The 20,925-nt window shown below is 43.1% G+C and overlaps 1 protein-coding gene across 3 annotated transcripts in view; it reads left to right on the top strand.

Moving 5' to 3' along the window:
* LOC137334794 (proline-rich protein 5-like) overlaps positions 1-20,925 on the top strand; it is a 101,027-nt gene that overhangs the window by 58,785 nt on the left and 21,317 nt on the right. For all 3 annotated transcript variants that reach the window (XM_067999772.1, XM_067999773.1, XM_067999771.1), the window contains one exon: positions 478-618. In XM_067999772.1, the coding sequence (XP_067855873.1) occupies positions 478-618 (141 nt within the window). The remainder of the gene's footprint in view (positions 1-477; positions 619-20,925) is intronic.

Genomic DNA, 20,925 nt, shown 5'->3' with positions numbered 1-20,925 from the left:
TGCAACGTTTGGTGAAATAAGTATCACTGTAGTGTGAATTTGGTGATATGGTTGCACTGCAGTTTGAGCCATTGGGTAAAGTCACATGTGTTTGCTATCAAGTGGCTTAACCCACAACTTTGTTACTGATTTTCTTACAACCATGTAAGTACTTGTTTGAGTACAAAGAAGTATGTGTCCAGGAAGTAGCACATCACACTATCACGCGTGTTTTACCCTTGCAGGATATTATGATATCCTTCTTACATTTAAAGGTTGAGAAAACATGGTAAACTGGGAGGTGGAACTGGGTGGGTGTGGTGCAGTGCTTTATTTCACCGCAAGATGCGGTGTGAGGGTCTGGATTAAATCTTAGCTACGGTCTGCACAAAAATACTCAGTATGGTTAAATAAAGCTAGCCCCTTTAATTTTGAATCCCAAATTCTTCCTTCTAATTGTTGTTCAATTTTTTTATTTGTTACTCATTGGTCTCACAGGGGAAGGAACCCACCGTCCGGCAGATAGCTCTGCTGCATTTCAGGAATGTGATCACGCTAAATGTGAAACTAGAAGACGCTCTGTCCCGCCCACGTGCAAGGGTCCCACCTTCAATCATTCAGATGCTGCTTATATTGCAGGTAGGCTTGAACCCTGTCTTTAATTGCAAGGGAAGGGGGGTGGGAGTAGAAGGTATGGTGAGATTCTTTATTCTCTCTGACCTTTTGCACATTAACATGTGGTTCAAATTGCCTCGTGCAATCTGCTTTTTAACTATGGATGTGGTGACACTGAGCGATGTGGAGTGTAACATCTATACAGTCAGTACACAGAATGGTTTGAATTAAAAACATACCCAAGGCTATCGGTAATTTGAAACAGGTTAATTTTGTAAAACGATGCATATTGTTTACGTGAGCTTCCCAGTAAATATGCTCCAATTTATTTTTAACATTTAATGCTCAATTGCAGATCTCTGGCTCAGTGCAATGACCTCATTACATCTAATCTAATTAGAACACCACAGTGTCTAAAATATCAAATCAGCGCAGTGCCCCAAACCTGTTGTAAAGTTGTTTGATTGTAGTGATTAATGCCGCCCTAGAATCAACTGGAGCCCGACATGCTTGTTTGTAGCATTCCATTAATTTCTATGGTATAGATTAATTACACCAGGAGAACAAAATGCTCTGGACCAATGACCCAGCCGAGATTTGGTATAACCTCATTTTTGAGTTTTAATCACTCACTTGGGACGTGTAGTAGTATATAATGGGGTGCTGGAACACCCTGTGGGACACCTTCTCCCATCATTGTAGATGTAGTAAAAAGTTAAAAAAAATGCAGATGCTGGAAATCTGAAACAGTAATAGGAAGTGCTGGAAACACTCAGCAGGTCAGTAGGAATCTGTGGGAACAAGTTGATACTTCCGGTGTGGCACCTTAATCAGAACTGGAAGGTATTAGAGAAGGCCAGCATTTAAAAAGGGACAGAACAAAGGGAAGGGGGAAAACAAGTTCGCACACAGACGCACAAGAGAAAGTACTTTACTTACCGAGCGTGCAGTTGAGGTATCAGTTGTTGGGATGGCTGTTTTTTTTAAAAGAATGGGTGTCTTTGTCAGTACTTAATTTCTTTTAAAACATGGTCTTGTACAAAGAATTATAATTAACTTTTAATATGCTTTTAAAAAAAATATTGCCAGCTTTTTCTGATGACAGAAAAACATGACAATTTTTCAATACTGACTGTTGCTGACATCATTCTGGGAAGCTGTGCAGAATGTGGGAGCAGAACGAGCATGCTCAGTTGAAATCACAAGAGGTATTCTAGGTTAATGATTGTATCTCTATTGACGTCAGTTAACCTCTCAGTCTATAAACCAGGGATATGGTTTAAGTACAACTATAAACAGCTGACTGAGAACTATATAATAACCTGAAAGTCCTAATTTATAGGTCTTGACTTATACACTTGAGTAGAATATAATTACTGTATTTCTTTTGAGGTTTTTTTGTGCTCATCTAGGGAAAAGGGATATAAACACTCGAGAATGCGACACTTTTTTCCTATAGCAGACACTCAGGGCTCGAATTTAGCAGGCCTGCGGGTTCCCAGCGGGTGGTCCTCCGGGAGCGTCGAAAACGCGGACGGCGAAATTAGTGGGTTGCCCACGCGATCGTAGCAGGCAACCCACTAATAGGAATCAATTACCTGCTCCTCCGGGGTCCACGGCGCTGGCCTGCGCGTCGGTCGGGCTGCGCATGCGCAGTACGATCTGTCAGCTGGAGGCTCTCTAGTTAAAGGGGCAGTCCTCCACTGACAGATGCTGCAACCAATGGAACAAATTACAGCATGGAGCAGCCCAGGGGGAAGGCTGCTCCCAGTTTAATGATGCCTCACCCCAGGTATCATCAGATGGGGTGAGGAGGAGGGGGAGGACACAGATCTTCCCCCCGGCGGGCGGGAGGAAGCGGCCTGCCTCTGCCACCAAGAAGGCCTGGCTCGAGGTGGCAGAGGGGGTCACCTGCGCCACCAACATATGGCCCACCTGCATACAGTGCAGGAGGCGCTGCAATGACCGCAGTAGGTCAACCGCAGTGAGAACACGAAGTCTTTCCCCTACACTCCGTCTGCCACAACACTGCCCCCACCCCAAATCTCCTTCGGCACCGCCAACACTATTCTGTCACATCACCCTTCATACCCACTCACACCCCATCCTCATCTTACCTCCACCTACTCACCTCGCCAGTACTCATCCTGCCACTAACACGCAACCCAATCCTCATACAATCTCATGGCTCCATCCCATACTCACCCTCTCGTGCATCTCCCTCACGGCCAGCCTCACTCAACCTGCCACCACCTGTGCTGCAGCCACAGGGCATGCATCACATATGTGCAGTAGGCAGCGTAAGGCAAACGTCTCGTCAGCATGAAGGGGGTGCACAAGGGTGTCTGAGAGTTTGTCATGGGTGTTACCCATATTGAATTTCAGAGCAACAAACAGCACACATTACATTGACACCACCACTGCCATGTCTCCGCGAATCCTGGAAAGATGCGGAGGAGAAGGTGTGGAGGGCAGTGGTGACTTTGCCAGCGACAGGTAAGCAGTTGGTGCTGGGGCCAGCCAGGAGCAGCTCGGCATGAAAGAGGCTGCAGATCTCCACGACTACATGTCGAGCGAATCTGCGCCTCCCTGTGCACTGCTGCTCGGAGAGGTCCGGGGAGCTGCGCCTCGGTCTGTGGACCCTGTGGCGAGGGTAGTGCCCTCTGCGACGCGTCTCTCTCTGCGGTAGCCCTCCCTCCTGCTGTGCAGGTGGGCGTGCAACAACACCGTGTTGGGGGGATCCACGTCCCTGCGGCGGACGGCGTGGACTGCGAGGCTGCTGGTGCTGGTCATGCTCTTCGTCCTCCGAGGGTCTCCACACACCACTCATCTGGCAGGTGTTGGTCTGAGGGGTTGTGCAGGGTAGGTGTGTGGTTCCTCGGACTGGGGCTGTGGTTTTGTGTCGGTCTGTCCTCTGGCTTGGCGGGGGGTGGTGGAGGGCAGGGGTTGCCCTATGTGACGCGGTGGCCTCCTGCGTGGGTGAGGGCTCTCCCCCGTGGAGCGCACCTTGGCACCTGCCACAGGCTGCTGGCTGCAACACGCCTGGTTGGAGGGAGACTGTTTCCCCCAGTGTGGGAAACTCACTGCCTTGAACCTAAAATCCCACACTTCCTCTTTTGACAGCTGCTTCAGCTCATTAACTGACCACAACGAGCAAGGTAAGTACTCTCAAGTGGAACCCCGCTGGCTTTAATTGCCTGCGGGATTCCCACCAGCGGGGCTTGCGCGCGCAGCCCCGCACGTCAGCGCAGTACCCGGAAGTGGCCGGGATTTCGTCGCGATCCGGTCACGTGACCAGAGATCGGGATTTTCGGGGCCACCCCGCTGGTAACCCGCCGGAAACACGCTCCTAAAATCGAGCCCTCAATGTCACATCAGGTGTTCTCGGGTCAGGCACAGCACAGTCAACGGCAGAGTGATGATTCTTCCGCTCTACTCCAGCATTGTACTTTAGCCTTAACCTCAGAAGAGCACCCCACTGCATCAGTGTGACAATTCTATTTTTCACAGCAACAGTCTTTTAAATCTCTGAACGAGTTTGTCAAATTAGGAGCAGTTTTATATTGCGAACCCTCACCTACTGGGACCTGGGTTGAGACTGCCCAAACTCATTTCATGTTGGATCCTTACAGCTATCAATGAAAGATGATTTTCATCTCATCAGTCTGAGTTGGATTTGAATCTAGCCCCAGAGATGAACTGTGGCAACTGGATTAAGTACAATCAGTCTCCTACATGTAGTTCACACTTGAATGTGGGTACATTAAATATTTGTCCCTACTGGAATATTCACAGCAGTCCTTCTGTTCTGCATGCAAAATTAAAAGCTGGTGCAGCACACCAAGCACTCCGTTATTGTTTCAGTAACCACTTCGAGGGCAGTACAAATAGATCCTCCATATTCATTCTGATTGACCACATTCCCAAGCACTTGAGTGAATGTAAACCATACACAAAGTGTAGTAATGCTGTGCATTTACTGTTTGAAAGGCTAAAAGGTTCAATTTATTTAATAGATGGATTTTGAAAGGAGCAAATATCTTGACATCTAGAAAAAGCTGTATGGAATGGTAACGGCCATTTGCTCCTTTATGACCCTATGACACTGTGGCATGGATCTATATATTCCAGTTTGGATGTAGGACATCAATGCTCCAATGTACCATGGGTTGTCCTTTTGCACGTGCTTCTCACCGCTTAGAAGTGTCTTAGCTTCTGCCAGGCCCTGTGACTGGAGGACTCAGAAGTGAGGCGCTATGATTACATAATTCACATAGGAAAAACATTGTCTTCTTTGCATGTGATACACATAATGAATAGTTATTGTGTTCACCATTCCAGAAATACCGATGATCCCTTTAACAAGCATGCCTGCTCTGTATTTTTCTTTTAATTTTCAAGATGTTCTATCTGATTTAGAAGAAAAATAACTAAAACTGTGAGCCTGTGATATGCAGATATCCAGGGTAAGCCTCTTGAAAAAGTATGAATTTGAGGTGGGGTGGTTCAAAGTATGAAGCAAATGGCTGGGTGGTTTCAGTAATTGTCAGAAACCCTGTGCAGATACTTTCACAAGATCCGTGTAGACGACTAAGCAACAGGTTTGTTAGAAAGTTTAATAACTTCCCTATTCATTCCCCATTACCCACAATATTAACTACAACACAAGAAGCTTTACATTTATTCTTTTATTATGATGTCCTGGAGTTCAATAATGTGAATTTATAGATAGTTGAGTTCATGCTAACTATGTTAAAAGTTGTGAAGGACTCTATTTAATTCTACTGAGCATGTTTAGGCCCTATATCTATAGCTAGATTAAAAATCTATCTTTAACTTTGGAACCAATTTGACTGATTTTAAGTGTGGGTTGTTAATGAGCTTGCCCCCGCGTTTCTGCACTGTAGAGGCATTCAGACTTTCAATCGGAGACAGCACACCCCTACTTTGTCATGTATGTAAAGTCATGCAATTTAGTGGCTAGATTTCAGTAGAAGTTGACCTTGGCCTCAAATACCCAAGCCACAGGTTGTGCAGTTGCAGATGGCTGACCAAAATAGAGCAGCGCAAACCCCAAGACTTACATAAACATATCTCTGCCCTGTATACTGTTCTCACTTCCATTCCCACCAGCTGAACTTGTTGAGAAGCCCGACTTCTATCCAGCAGACCCCTGGTTCATTCAACCCTTCTTTATTGAGCATCATAAACGTGACCAGGATGCGGAGTTAAGAGAAACTGAGCTGTTGAACGTCAAGGTTTTCATGTTTAGATTTGTTTATTTGTAATGATTGGCCTCTTGAAATAATAGCCAGCTCCTCTAGTCAGTTTCCATTTACCAGGTATTTTGTAGCAATTGTGAAAACCTGGGGTGGCTGGGGGTTGTGACAGTGGTATATTGAAACACAGTAGTTTTTATCTCTTCAACAAAGACCTCGGAAAAGGTTCCCAGTCAATTAAAGCTATATGTGATATGGCAGAGGGGACCAGAGAACCTGAGAGGAGGGAGGGGGAATAAAAATCTTACCTGAAAAGAGGGGGTTCAAAGTAATTGAATTTTATTTTACTGCTTTTTTAATAGTTTAGCAGAACTCGCAAAGTACAGAAGCTGACCATTTCAATCAATGATGAGCATCCATTTTTAGTCTCTTCAGGACATTTGAAGATGAGCAGGGGACTTCACCCCGGTGTATTGGCCAATTTTAATCAATATTACTAAAACAGATGATTTGGTCATTAACTCATGTCATTGATGTTTTTGGAACCTTGCTGAGCACAAATCGTGTCCTACATTATAGCAGTGGCTATACTTCAAAAAGTAGTTAATTGCCTGTAAGGGGCCTTGGGACGTCCTGAGATCGTGAAAGGCACTATATAAACGCAAGTTCTTTCTCTTTCTTAGTTATGGGGGCTGTGCCATCTTGCTGGTGACCAGAGAAAGGCCTGAACAATCACAGAAGTAGCTTTGTCATATTTAAGTTAGTACCATACAAACTGGGACTGCTGCACACATCACATTCATCAAAAAGGCGAATGGCAAACCTGCTGCATTCAGTTCATCGACTTCTGGGTTTTTTTTTTAACTCCGAGCAATCTCTAGAGAAGCTTCTACATGAAGACTGTATCATTTAATTGCTTCAGACATTGTGGTTTTTGAAATGATTGCAGCAAACATGCAACTTATTGCTGCGTTAGATCTTGCTGAGTGGGTGGTTTGTTTCCACACAAAAGAGTTTTTGACTTGGAAGCCAGCGATCTATAAGGCGACCACCCCTGCGTTAAACACCAAACTAGGGTCATTTTTAGTTTGGGTGGGGCTGTGGTTCCTCCTAGCATGAAAAAAAATGTTCAGTTCTCTGGTATTGAGTATTGTGGTTTAAAGTTCTTCGATCTCTCCTGGAATTTCTGGTTAAAGGAACCCCATGGATTTATGTTGAGATTAATGTCAGTAAAGACATTAAACTATACAAGCCGCATCAACGGAAGGCTTTGTAAGAGCACCTGGGTTTACAGAGGAATTCAAGACTTTGTAAACCACAGAACTTGCATTTCTGAATTTCTCTTGCATTCAATAGTTATTTTTACATCTTAGCAACAGCTTCTGGCTTGCTGCTGCCCTACATTTCCTTATAATGCTTTAACATTTCTTAAATTAAAATCTTAACTTTTTAAAATCTCTTCATTCCATGCAGCTTACTCCCAATCACAAAGCTTCCTCACTCCCCAGTCACTTGGCTCACTTTTTCTCTCTCAACAAACACAACAAAAACATGTAATTCATCTAATTTCTGTAGGATCATAAAATGGTTGTTGTTTTTGCCTACATAACAACAGCTACTGCAATTTCAAAGTAATTCATTTTTGTTTAAATCATTCCCTCTATAGCCCTCAGTTTGTAGCTTTGAATAAGTATTGTGGTATGTAGTAACAGGATAATAAAACAGGAAATGTTAGAAAAACACAGCAGATTAGTCAGCATCTGTAAAGAGAGAGGATGTTCCGATCAAAGATACACACCCAAAATATCATATCCTGTCTTTTCTCTTGTCTAGCCTGCTGAAAATTTCTATATTTATTTCAGATTTCCAGGATATCTAGCCTTGTTTTCATTTTTTAATATAATGTTGGCTTTATATCATAGTATCTACTATGTGTGCGTAGATTACATTGTTGGTAATTCCAAGTCTCCACAGTGCATTCTGCAGTAATAATGTTCTCACTGGCTTAAAGCCATCAGTGTGGTTGCAAATGAAACAACTTGGCAAACAGATATCACGTTCAGGAGGAGGCCCAGCAGGACCATACTAAGGTCGTGATCTTTGAAGAGGCAGACATGCTATCAGTATCTGATTGGAGGGAGTAGAGTATCCTTCCCTGGACATAAAAGATCCCATGGCACGATTTTGAAGAAGAACAGGGGAGTTCTCCCCTGGCATCCTGGCCAGTATTTATCCCTCAACTAATGTCACCAAGATAGATTGTCTGGTCATTATCACATTGCTGTTCGTGGGACCTTGCTGTGCACAAATTGGCTGCCACACTTCCTACATTGCAACAGTGACTATACTTCATTGGCTGTAAAGCGGTTTGGGACATCCTGTGGTTGTGAAAGGCGCTATATATACCCAAGTTTTTTCTCTTTCTTTCTATCAGTAAAAAATTAAAATATTACTAGTTTAGACCAAGAAAATGGGATGAGTCACAAGTCCAAATTAAAGCTCACACAAAGCAAGGAAGCACTGAGCCTTGCCTCCCTCCTCCAGATGGATATTCATTTAAGAAAAAAATCAGTTGAACAAAGGGGTTATAAGTTTAAAAATTCCATTTCTATTCAACGGAAGTGAGAATTGATGTTGACCCTTTTCTGGATTCCGTTGGAAAATATCAAAGATTCTCATTCAATGCTCTCTTTTTCAAATGTTTTAGAATCATAGAATCATAGAAGTTACAACATGGAAACAGGCCCTTCGGCCCAACATGTCCATGTCGCCCAGTTTATACCACTAAGCTAGTCCCAATTGCCTGCACTTGGCCCATATCCCTCGATACCCATCTTCCCCATGTAACTGTCCAAATGCTTTTTAAAAGACAAAATTGTACCCGCCTCTACTACTGCCTCTGGCAGCTCGTTCCAGACACTCACCACCCTTTGAGTGAAAAAATTGCCCCTCTGGATCCTTTTGTATCTCTCCCCTCTCACCTTAAATTTGTGCCCCCTCGTTATAGACTCCCTTACCTTTGGGAAAAGATTTTGACTATCGACCTTATCTATGCCCCTCATTATTTTATAGACTTCTATAAGATCACCCCTTAACCTCCTACTCTCCAGGGAATAAAGTCCCAGTCTGTCTAACCTCTCCCTGTAAGTCAAACCATCAAGTCCCGGTAGCATCCTAGTAAATCTTTTCTGCACTCTTTCTAGTTTAATAATATCCTTTCTATAATAGGGTGACCAGAACTGTACACAGTACTCCAAGTGTGGCCTCACCAATGCCCTGTACAACTTCAACAAGACATCCCAACTCCTGCATTCAATGTTCTGACCAATGAAACCAAGCATGCTGAATGCCTTCTTCACCACCCTATCCACCTGTGACTCCACTTTCAAGGAGCTATGAACCTGTACTCCTAGATCTCTTTGTTCTATAACTCTCCCCAACGCCCTACCATTAACGGAGTAGGTCCTGGCCCGATTCGATCTACCAAAATGCATCACCTCACATTTATCTAAATTAAACTCCATCTGCCATTCATCGGCCCACTGGCCCAATTTATCAAGATCCCGTTGCAATCCTAGATAACCTTCTTCACTGTCCACAATGCCACCAATCTTGGTGTCATCTGCAAACTTACTAACCATGCCTCCTAAATTCTCATCCAAATCATTAATATAAATAACAAATAACAGCGGACCCAGCACCGATCCCTGAGGCACACCGCTGGACACAGGCATCCAGTTTGAAAAACAACCCTCGACAACCACCCTCTGTCTTCTGTCGTCAAGCCAATTTTGTATCCAATTGGCTACCTCACCTTGGATCCCATGAGATTTAACCTTATGTAACAACCTACCATGCGGTACCTTGTCAAATGCTTTGCTGAAGTCCATGTAGACCACGTCTACTGCACAGCCCTCATCTATCTTCTTGGTTACCCCTTCAAAAAACTCAATCAAATTCGTGAGACATGATTTTCCTCTCACAAAACCATGCTGACTGTTCCTAATTAGTCCCTGCCTCTCCAAATGCCTGTAGATCCTGTCCCTCAGAATACCCTCTAACAACTTACCCACTACAGATGTCAGGCTCACTGGTCTGTAGTTCCCAGGCTTTTCCCTGCCGCCCTTCTTAAACAAAGGCACAACATTTGCTACCCTCCAATCTTCAGGCACCTCACCTGTAGCGGTGGATGATTCAAATATCTCTGCTAGGGGACCCGCAATTTCCTCCCTAACCTCCCATAACGTCCTGGGATACATTTCATCAGGTCCCGGAGATTTATCTACCTTGATGCGCGTTAAGACTTCCAGCACCTCCCTCTCTGTAATATGTACACTCCTCAAGACATCACTATTTATTTCCCCAAGTTCCCTAACATCCATGCCTTTCTCAACCGTAAATACCGATGTGAAATATTCATTCAGGATCTCACCCATCTCTTGTGGTTCCGCACATAGATGACCTTGTTGATCCTTAAGAGGCCCTACTCTCTCCCTAGTTACCCTTTTGCCCTTTATGTTTTTCAATATCTATATTGATTGTACTTCTATTTAATAATGGTACAAACTCCTCTAAGTTATTATCTTCCCCTCTTCTCCTCGGTCTCAAAGATTTGTCCCACTTGAGCCCAAGAGGCTAGGCAGCTGACCTATCACTCTGAACAGACCCAAAGGAGGTGTGTGAGAATGGCCAATGATAGGTCTTGATGTTATTTTTCTCTCCTCTCTCCGTGTATTGGGTGGAGGGGGGGAAAGCCTATCCTCCGTTCTACATTTCCACACAGGAATACAGCTGAGGTAATTCATTCTATAGGTACCAGCCCAAGTCCCACTACTGTGTGGCACCACACTTCAGTGCTGCAGTGCAACACACCATACCACCAAATACACCACATTTTTAAAATATTTCAGTTCCGGCCTCATAAAAAGGGTTTGATGTTTGTTAGTATTCACATGGTTATTTCCCTTTGTTGTTTTTGGATTAAATTTACATATATTTGATTGCTACTGTGGACTTGTGCACACCCACTCCCACCATGTAAAGAGTGCATAATTCAGACCTTATCTTCTCTGTGAGCCCACTACCTGTCAAATATCCATTCATTGTTTATCCTGCTCTGTGTCACTTGGGCCTTTGTTACTCATAAGAGTAAAATGCTTAGTCCATTGTCTTAGTTCTGTAAATCATTGGAAAGTTATTCAGCCCCACAGAAGAATTTACAGCAAATTCCTAAGCTGATCTCACTCCAGCACCTCGCCCAAGTGATCATTCTTCATTTGTGAGCCCAGACCATGATCAGTATCGGGGTGGGGGAGGGGTCTTGGCATGACGTGGATCCAGCCACCACCTGATGTGTGTGCGTATACACATGCACACTTTCCAGCTGAGGTAATTGAATATCAATAGAAGTGGAAAACCAAGGACCTGCCTGATCTACTTGGCTCAATTCCACAGTGGCCAATGCATTTACCAATTGAGCCTCCAGGGGCGCTGCTTTGCTTTAGTTATGATGTGGAGATGCCGGTGATGGACTGGGGTTGACAATTGTAAACAATTTTACAACACCAAGTTATAGTCCAACAATTTTATTTTTAATCCCACAAGCTTTCAGGGGCTTTCCCCTTCCTCAGGCGGTGTTCCACACCGCCTGAGGAAGGGGTGTGGAACACCGCCTGGGATTAAAAATAAAATTGTTGGACTATAACTTGGTGTTGTAAAATTGTTTACAATTGCTTTAGTTACACACTTGATCCATCTTACACTATGCTTTGTATAACTAAATGGGCTGCTCTGCCGGCCTTGTCTGGCTGAAGCCATTCTCACGCAACCTGCTTGACTCATCCAGTTAATACTGAATGATAGTTAAGATACTAGTACAGAACAAATAAGATACTCATCCAAAGTACAGGATCCTTAACACTCAAGAGGTGCAATTTTGACTGTACAATAGTGTAAAATGGGTGATAGCAAGTCAGCAACCTGCTTTACATCTCTTTCAAATTTTTAAGCTCATTGACTTCAGGAAATAAGAAATTCAGGAGAAACTTCTTTACCTGGAGAGTGGTTAGAATGTGGAACCTGCTACCACATGGAGTAGTTGAGGCAAATAGCATTGATGCACTTAAGGGGAAGCCAGATAAGTACATGAGGGAGAAAGGAATAGAAGGTTGTGCTGATAGAGTTAGATGAAGTAGGGTGGGAGGAGGCATGTGGAGCATAAACACCAGCATATACCAGTTGGGCCAAATGGCCTGTTTCTGTGCTGTAAATTCTATTCAAGAAATCCTGACCTATGTCCTGTTACAATTTGGTCCCATACTAAAAATGTCTTACTATGTTTGAATCATATGCATGGTCCTTTTTCATGTGCTTCGAAACTTATCTCCTTGCTCTTCTTATCTCCAATTAAAACAATGGGTGGGATTGGAGAAGTGGGTGGAACATGTTCAAACACGAGATGATTTAAGATTCCCTTTTTATCTTTGTTTTGTTCCTTGTATCCTGAGAGGGGGATAGTTTTGTGCATGAATGAAACTCTCTTGCTGCAGGTGCTTGTTCTTTGTTGTTGAAAACTGACTAAAAATCTCAAGTAGTAGAGAAGGAAAACTGTTGTTAAGGTCACCTTTAAAACACTGGCAGTCCCTCGTTATTTATTAATAGCTTTCATCAATGTGAGGGCTGCTCTTGCTTGCCTGAGCTTGTCTTCCTTCATCTCAGCAGGAAATTCCCATTGACATTTTTAAGCTGAGTTTGAGCGAATTTGTAAATTGGGTCAGAGCCCAGTGGAGCTGTCAGCTGCTCGGTGTAGCTTGGAAAGAGGCCAGAACGCAGCAGTTTCAGTCAGCTTCGTCAGGCTTCTGTGGCTGAAGCCTCTCACCCACCCCCCTCCCTCCCCAGCTACCCCAATTTACTCGTTGGTATTTACTGTAAATGCACGTTGAACCTGAAATGTGATATTGGCACTGGCTGTTTTGATATGTTCCCACAGGAGCAGATTTTAGGGATTTTTTTTATGAGCCCTTTTTGAGCAGCACTAAAACAACAAGACGTTCCAAGTGAAATTTGCATTTGAAGGGAAGTGCCACGGAAAAGGGACAGACACCGGTTTTAATTCCCAATCAGCCACGAAACCAACGGATGCAAACTGGCAGATGGAAAGGGGGAGAATTAGAAGAGTTAGACTGGGGTGGTCCCACATGCTTCCTGGCGGCCAGCTACCAGAGGCACTGGCATCATCCTGAGAGCAGGCATACACCCACCCTCTCTGCTAAAATTTGTCAAGCCAGGAAGATAATGGAGATTTTTTAAAATCACAAAGAAACTAGGGAAATTAGCCTAAAAAATAGAGGAGAGTAACAAAACTGATCCTAAATGCAACAGGAATGAGCTAATAAGAAAGAATACAGAAACTCAAGCTCTGGAGAGAGTAAGATTAAGAGGGGACTTCATTGATATGGCATGGGTAAAATGAACTTATAGAGTACTACTTCAAAGTAAATCAGGCCAGTAGGACAAAATATGGTACAAATAGATGGTTTTGAAGGCTAATCGTGCATTTCAAATACATCAAAAATAATAATGCTGAGCAACATTATCTGCACACATGGGGTCAGCTTCCACATGTACACTAATGACATCCAGTTCTATCTCTTCACTACCTATCACAACCCCTTCACTGCCTTTGCACTGTTAGACTGCTTGTCCAACATATCAAATATGTACCCTGGCCTCTGATTCCATCTCCCTGCCTGGCCACTATCTCAAGTTGAACTAGACTGTTTGCAACCTCGGCATCCTATTCGACCCAAGCAGAGCTTCCAACCTCCTATCTTCTCCAACACAAAGACCGCCTACTTGCACCTATGTAACATTACCCACCTCAGCCCCTGCCTCAGCCCATCTGCTGCTGAAACCCTTGTGCGCCTTTGTCATGTCCAGGCTCAACTATTCCAATGTTCTTCTGGCTGGGCTTCCATCCTTCACCCTCCATAAACTTCAGCTCATCCAAAACTGTGCTGCCTATATCCTATCCCACATCAAGTCCCGCTGACCCATCACCCCTGTACTTGCTGACCTACATTGGCTCCTGGTCCACCAACGCCTCCAATTTAAAATTCTCAGCCTTTAAAATTCCTTTGACCTCCGACTCCTTATCTCTGTAACCTCCTCCAGTCCTAAAACTCCCCCCCCCCCCCCCCCCACCCCCCTAGAAATCTGCATTCTTTTTCTCCCCTCGCCCCTCCATTGGCAGCTGTGCCTTCAACCGTCTAGGCCCCACATTCTGGAATTTCCTCGTTAAACCTCTCCACCTTCCCCTCCTTTAAAACCCATCTCTTCGACCAGGTTTTTGGTCACCCATTCTAATATCTCCTTTTTCGGTTGGGCGTCCATTTTTGTCTGATCACGCTTCTGCAAAGCATCTTGGGATGTTTTTCTACATTAAAGGCGCTATATAAAAGCTGGTTGTTATTGTTCCTTAAGTGACTTAATAGGTAAAAGTACCACATGATGTGCTACTTGACAATAGAAAGCAGAAAGTGCCAGGTGTGATCACCAGATTAACTGAACTCAGCTAGAATAGCAGTAGGGCACTTCAATTGGCGTTGATGTTCCCAGGCTAGGGAGAGGCAAAAACGGCCAGCGTTCCCACTTGATCACTATCTAGTGACCTCTGTCAGAAAGTGTATATATGATGTTCCCTCCAATAATGAGAGGGCCTGCTAATACTTGCTGTTTAGAGACGCAATATTAGGAGCTGTACTGGAGGGCAGCCATACAATGGACCCATACCTCAGTGTCCGTCATCATCACCATCAGGAAAGGCATTATTTCTAACTCCAAAAGTACAAAAGTCATCGGGATGAAATCACACTCTGTGATACCCATATGAAATTCCTCTGTCTGCTATTTAACATTTTGGTTGAAATAATAAGAAAGTTTCAGTCGAAGGGCCTGTTTCCATGTTGTAACTTCTATGATTCTATAAGTGCAGGCAATTGGGACTAGCTTAGTGGTATAAACTGGGCGACATGGACATGTTGGGCCGAAGGGCCTGTTTCCATGTTGTAACTTCTATGATTCTATGATTACTTGTGTCCAAATAGCCTTACCACACAGTGCACTTTTACTTCCCCCCACCCCCATCAAAAATGTGTTAATGTCCCTTTCCAGTAGTAATGGCCCCTTTCCATTTTATTTTCATGCCGCAGTATAAAGCTCCTTTTTCTTCCACAGTAAAAGATTTACATTGACCCTGATCTATTGCTCAGTGCCACACCACACATTGCATTTACTCCATTAAGCCACTTAAAAAAAGTCAGACAAGATGATTGTAAAGGTGAGATTTGTGACTGGATTCTATTTATTAAATCTGGGTTCTTAGAGAATAAATACAGGCTAAGTATATAGTAGGACGTCAGTTAATTGATTTAATATACAAAATGACCAAAATACCTAATGGAATCGATGTCAAACACAGCTTGTAAATTGCACAATAACTCTTTGAGGAATTTTACGATATTACTATTATCAATTCTGACTAAAGTGATTACACCAATCTCACTAACTTATGAGGTGAAAGTGTCTTCACAGGATGCTGCATACAAACATTACACTCGAGCAAGGAGGTCAATATTTAAGGCTAATACTTTTTAAACTCTAAATTTATGAAACTATGAGACCATTGATTAAGGACACAAAATATATTAGCGTTTAATATATTAAACTTTTGTTATGACCCAGATAATTACAGATGTTAGATAGCATCCAGCACATCTAGCTCCAATATATTTATTTGCTGCTTAAACCCATTTAGAAAGATGAGAAGAAAGAAAGAACTTGCATTTATATAGCGCCTGTCACGATCTCAGGATGCCCCAAAGCGTTTTACAGCCATTGAAGTACTTTTGAAATGTAGTCACTGTTGTAATGTGGGAAACATCTTTTCAGACTAAATATCTTTGTAATGCTCATCTCCTCCAGTTAATTTAGAAAGGGCACTTCTAATCGGGCAGAACTTTTATTCTTATTTTGAAGATAATTCATTCCTGGGCACATGTGGGAAACTGAAAAGCAATTTTCATATTGCCAAGTACTTGTCACCCGCTAGCATACTGTTGCAAAGATTATAGTCTACATTTTCCAAGCTGCCTGTGAGGAACGTAGCCACCAGTGTGTACAGTACTCAGAAAGTCACCCCTATATTTTAGCACAAGTGCAATAAATTTATCATTCAACTGAAAAGATGAATAGAATTACATGCTAGAAGCCGACTGCAGCAGTCAGGTCAGGCAAGATAAAGCAGTAGTAAGTGTCAGCAGACATGGCGGCAGAGCAGTGTTCGGGGGAGGCACAGCGCCAATCGCAAAGGAAGGGTAGATGAACCATACCCAAAATTACAGCTGTCGATTACTCGAGTAGTCCAAAAATATGGCCAGAATTGTAATTCTTGTGATACAGTTATGTAAGTTGATCCGTCTGGAAAAAAAGATAATACTTAAAAATTCCAGTCAGACTCCGAGCACTCATTGGTTGTGGGCTGTGTACTTTAATCAGCGCCCAGGCCCAGTTACGTTGCTGTGTGTGCTCTTGGAAGTTGCATCCAGAGCATTTCAATTTACATGTAATTTGAGTAGAATTGCTTATTTGAACACTACATTCCCTTTTTTTACAAAGTGCTGCCGTTTATTCGATATTCAAAATTGACAATCACATAAGTCACTTCATTAAATGGAGGCGATGCAAGGAATCTTTATTTTCATTGCCTTGATCCTATTTCTCTTTATATTAGACCATATTTTGTTGCTTCACCTTGGCTTTCAGAGTCCAGTGGGTTGGATGTTGGGGGGAGGTGGGGGAGGAAGGCTGGGTGAGGAAATGTTAAGTTTTAGACCTGGCTTCTGATGGAAGGGCAGACACCTTATGAGTTTTTGCATTTTCTTTATTAACCTAATATATCAAAAAGAAAGAATCTGTATTTATATAGAGCCTTTCATGACCTCAGTATGTCCTAAAGCACTTCACAGCCATCAAAGTACTTTTGAAGAGTAGTCATTGCTGTTATGTAGGGAAACATGGCAACCAATTTGTGTGCAGCAAGATCCCACAATCACCAATGAGATAAGTTACCAGATAGAGGGGTAGAAATTGGTCTCGGGCAGTATCTCATTGGTCACCCGTTATACACCCCACCAGATATTCGGTTCAGTTGACATCAGTGGGACCGAATATCGGGTGGGCGTATAACGGGTGACCAATGCGCTACTGCCCGTTTTGTGCTACAGCCCGAGACCAATTTCTATCCCAGTCTGTTTTATTAGTGATGTTAGTTGAGGGATAAATGTTGGATACAACTCCCATGACCATCCTTGAATGGTGAGGTGAGATCTTTTGCGTCCACCTGAGAGGGCAGGCAAGGCCTCAGTTTAACATCTCATCTGAGAGATGGCACCTCTGACAGTGAATCCCTCTGTGCTGCACTGATGTGTTGGCCTAGGTTATGTGCCAAAGTCTCTGGAGTGGTTTGAACCCACAACCTTTTGAGCAAAATGTGAGAGTGCTACCGTTGAGCCGAGGCTGGGACTTATGCATAGATGTACAGCTGTACTTTACAGGGAACTATCCAAGGATAAGGCCTTGTTCTCCCATTACTATTTATATATAAATCTTGGATTAACAAGGGAGTCAAAGGTTATAGTAGGTAGACGGGAAAGTAGGGTTGAGGTCACAATCAGATCAGCCATGATCTTATCAAATGGCAGAGCAGGCTCGAGGGGCTGAATGGCCTACTCCTGCTCTTAATTCGTATGTTCGTTTTTTTTTAATAAAACAGTATTAGAAGGAAGGATATTTAAAACTTTATAATTCACTGCTGCTTTTAAAATGCATAACTTGTTCTAAAACCTCATTTCATATAAACAATGATAAGAAATTTGATAAAGCAATGTAATTAACTGTTTTTATTTAAATCGATATTTTATCCCGAAAGCATCTGGTACCTTTTGTACTGTGGTGCCGGAGTGGGTGAGGGTCTGATTTACCAAACACATTCGGCAGGACCTCCGCATCCCCGACCTTGTCCGGCTCTTCGGCCGTTTTCGGCCTCCCCCACACCTCCCTGCCTCCCCGTAAATATCGGGGCTAGTGTGTCTCTCTGGGCACCTCAACAGTGGTTTGCAGGTCTTTGGTGTAGCTTAATATTACACAATCCCCAGCTCACCGTGCTGTAGTGGGAACCTGTCTGTTGCTCCAAGGCGGTAAGGAACAGCAGCACTGGAAGGATTTATAGTGGCTCGGGTAGCCATTAATCTTAAATTGTAAGTAAGCTAGTTTCTCCATGCTAAGTGCTGACGCGCACAATTATTTCTTTCTCTTATTTTGCTTAGTGCTAACGTACAAGATGTCCAAGAATTAAAAATTGGAAAAACATTCCTAAATGGGTTAGAAAAACATCCCTTTTTTTTCCATTGGATTTTATGTGCATCAAATTAAGAGATGTTGGGGAATTAAACTTTTCCATTTCAGGCATCCAGCGTAATCGCCAAGCACTCCCAGGTCAGTATAACTTCCTCTACTCTGCCCAACAATGAGCCTCGGCCCAAACCTCACAAAAGCACTCCCTACTGCACCAGTGTGTCACATTCCATTTGTCACATCAGCCATCTTATGGACTGTGAATGTGAATGCCAATTTAATGTCAGCTCATGCAAATTAGGAGTAGTGTTTTTTTTATTGTGGTCATGTGCCCATTAGGAACTTTCCTTTTCTTTGTCCTGGCCAATATTTGTACCTCAGTCAACATCACTAAAACAGATGATCTGGTCATTATCACATTGCTGTTTGTGGGACCTTGCTGTGTGCAAATTGGCTGCTGCGTTTCCTACATTACAACACTTCAAAAGTACTTCATTGGCTGTAAAGCGCTATGGGACATCCTGAGGTCGTGAAAGGTGCTATACAAATGCAATTCTTTCTTTTTTCTTTTTTCACTTGTCTGCATGAACAAAAATCTGCTGCTTGAACTATTAACCAAAGAAAATGAATCCAAAAAAGGAATGACTACCCTCTTTGGTATGACTGGAGACACAGGAAAAGAGGAAGAAATTATTCGGTGTGGGTAACAAAACCAAGAAAGCAACAAAACAAAAGGATTTGTGGTGGGGGGTGGGTGGAAATGGAGTTTAAAATTAAAAATGGAATGTTACTTTCCTTCATTGGCACGGCAGTTAGAAAGCACTTCATGTAGTTAGTTGGCAATTGGAATTTAACAGACCTGGCACAGAGGATGTAAAATTCAACTTGACCTCTGTCACCTCCTAAATTTGATTTATTGCAATGGTATGAGTCATCTGGAGGCAGTAGGACATATGGCCCACGTACACTGCCCTTCCTGAAGAACACATCATTTTCACTTCCCACCACAAACGGTTCAAACCACTGACGATGGGCCTGGCAGATTTTCATTTTTGTTATAAACGATGTCTTTTTTTCTGCTGAAATATCTCACTGCACTGTTCCAATGATTGTTATCTTTCAACAACTGTAAGTTCCTGCTTACTACCACATTAATCAGAAGGTTCCAATCTTTTTCAACAAATTTCAGCTTTCCCCCCCCCTCTTCACATTCATTAAAAGATGAAAATCTGATGCGGCCTACACGATGGCACTGACCATTAGATCACTTTGTTTCATCCCGACTCTATGGCACTATCACTCCACTCAGTCCTGGATCTAAGCCATGCCAGGCACAAGCTCACTGCAGAGCGGAGGAATGAGGCATCCATTACACATCATGAAACATGGAGGATATGTACCAAAGAAGGAAAAATTACCAAAACGGATATGGTCACTTAAATTCTAAATTTCCATCACTCACCAGACACAGACCGGTTCAGGTAAAGAAGGCCATTCAGCCCATTTGACTTCCTTAGAGACTGCCACCCATCCCATCTCCCCAATACAGCAGCGAGCTGCTAAATGAGTTCAGTAATCTGGGTTCAACTACCCTTTATGGTTACACCTGTTGATCACTTTATGTGTAAAAAAATACTTCCTGACATTTGTCCTAAACTTGCCTTTCACAATCATGTACCTGTGCCCTCTTATCCTGGTGCTCTGTTTTATCTGTTTCAGGTTTACTTTCTGTATCCTGTTAAGCATCTTGTAAATCTCTATACAATCTCTCTTGCTACACTTCCTCTTGAGCCTGATGAGTGACAGCTATCGAGTCATTCCTCATGGCTGATTCCTCTAACATGGGGGATCAGCCTCATTGCTCTTATCTGCACTATCTGTGGGACTTGTGTATCAGTGACCAAAGCTGTACTCAGTATTCCAGGAGCAGCCTGAACTTCGCATTGGACAGCTTCAGCATGACTTCTGGGGATATGAATGCCACTGATTCAGGAGTATATAACCCAGTGACAAACTCACTTTGTTTAATATTGTCTTGTATTTTTTGGGTATGTTGAGTGATAAGTCAACCAACTCCCTTGGCCTCTCAACTTCTTCCTTGGCAAGATCTATCCCACCCATAGAGTGCCTGTGACTCTTATTTTTACTTTCAGTCTACAGTACCTCTTAGCACTCTTTCTTTTTTACACTTGTTTAAATGTAAGATTTCTGTGTATGAACGTACATCCCAGGCTAGAGTTGAACTTAGGGCCATTGGAATTATAGTTGCAGCAAAACTGAATTTTTTGCAGATACTCAATTACAAGCTGCATTTATCTGCAACACAGCAGTGCTGCGGAAAAGTTCGGGTACTTAATGCATTTGAGTAAATTTATTTTTTCTCATTATTTGCTTTCTGTACCATTCATTCATTTTTCCAGCCAAGACATTAGACAGGACACCGCCGGGGCTGCGGGGGAGTGGGGTGGAAGAGAGTCTCCTCTTTGGGGCAGAGTTCCAGTAGGACAGGACTTCTGCCTAGGTCTCCAGACTAATGTCCTTCCTGATCCAGGAATGTTGTGCACAGGAATGGTTTGAGGTGACGCATTGCCCATTTTCTCTCCCTCATTCTGTCTGCAAGCAGCCTAATGACCCAATCCAAGTTTGGTAACTTTCCTTTCAGGGAATTCTCAGAGGCACAAAATGTTAATTTACCAACAGT

This window comes from Heptranchias perlo, chromosome 18 (genome assembly GCF_035084215.1).
Source record: "Heptranchias perlo isolate sHepPer1 chromosome 18, sHepPer1.hap1, whole genome shotgun sequence".
Taxonomy (NCBI): domain Eukaryota; kingdom Metazoa; phylum Chordata; class Chondrichthyes; order Hexanchiformes; family Hexanchidae; genus Heptranchias; species Heptranchias perlo.
This window is presented reverse-complemented; position numbering and strand designations above follow the sequence as displayed.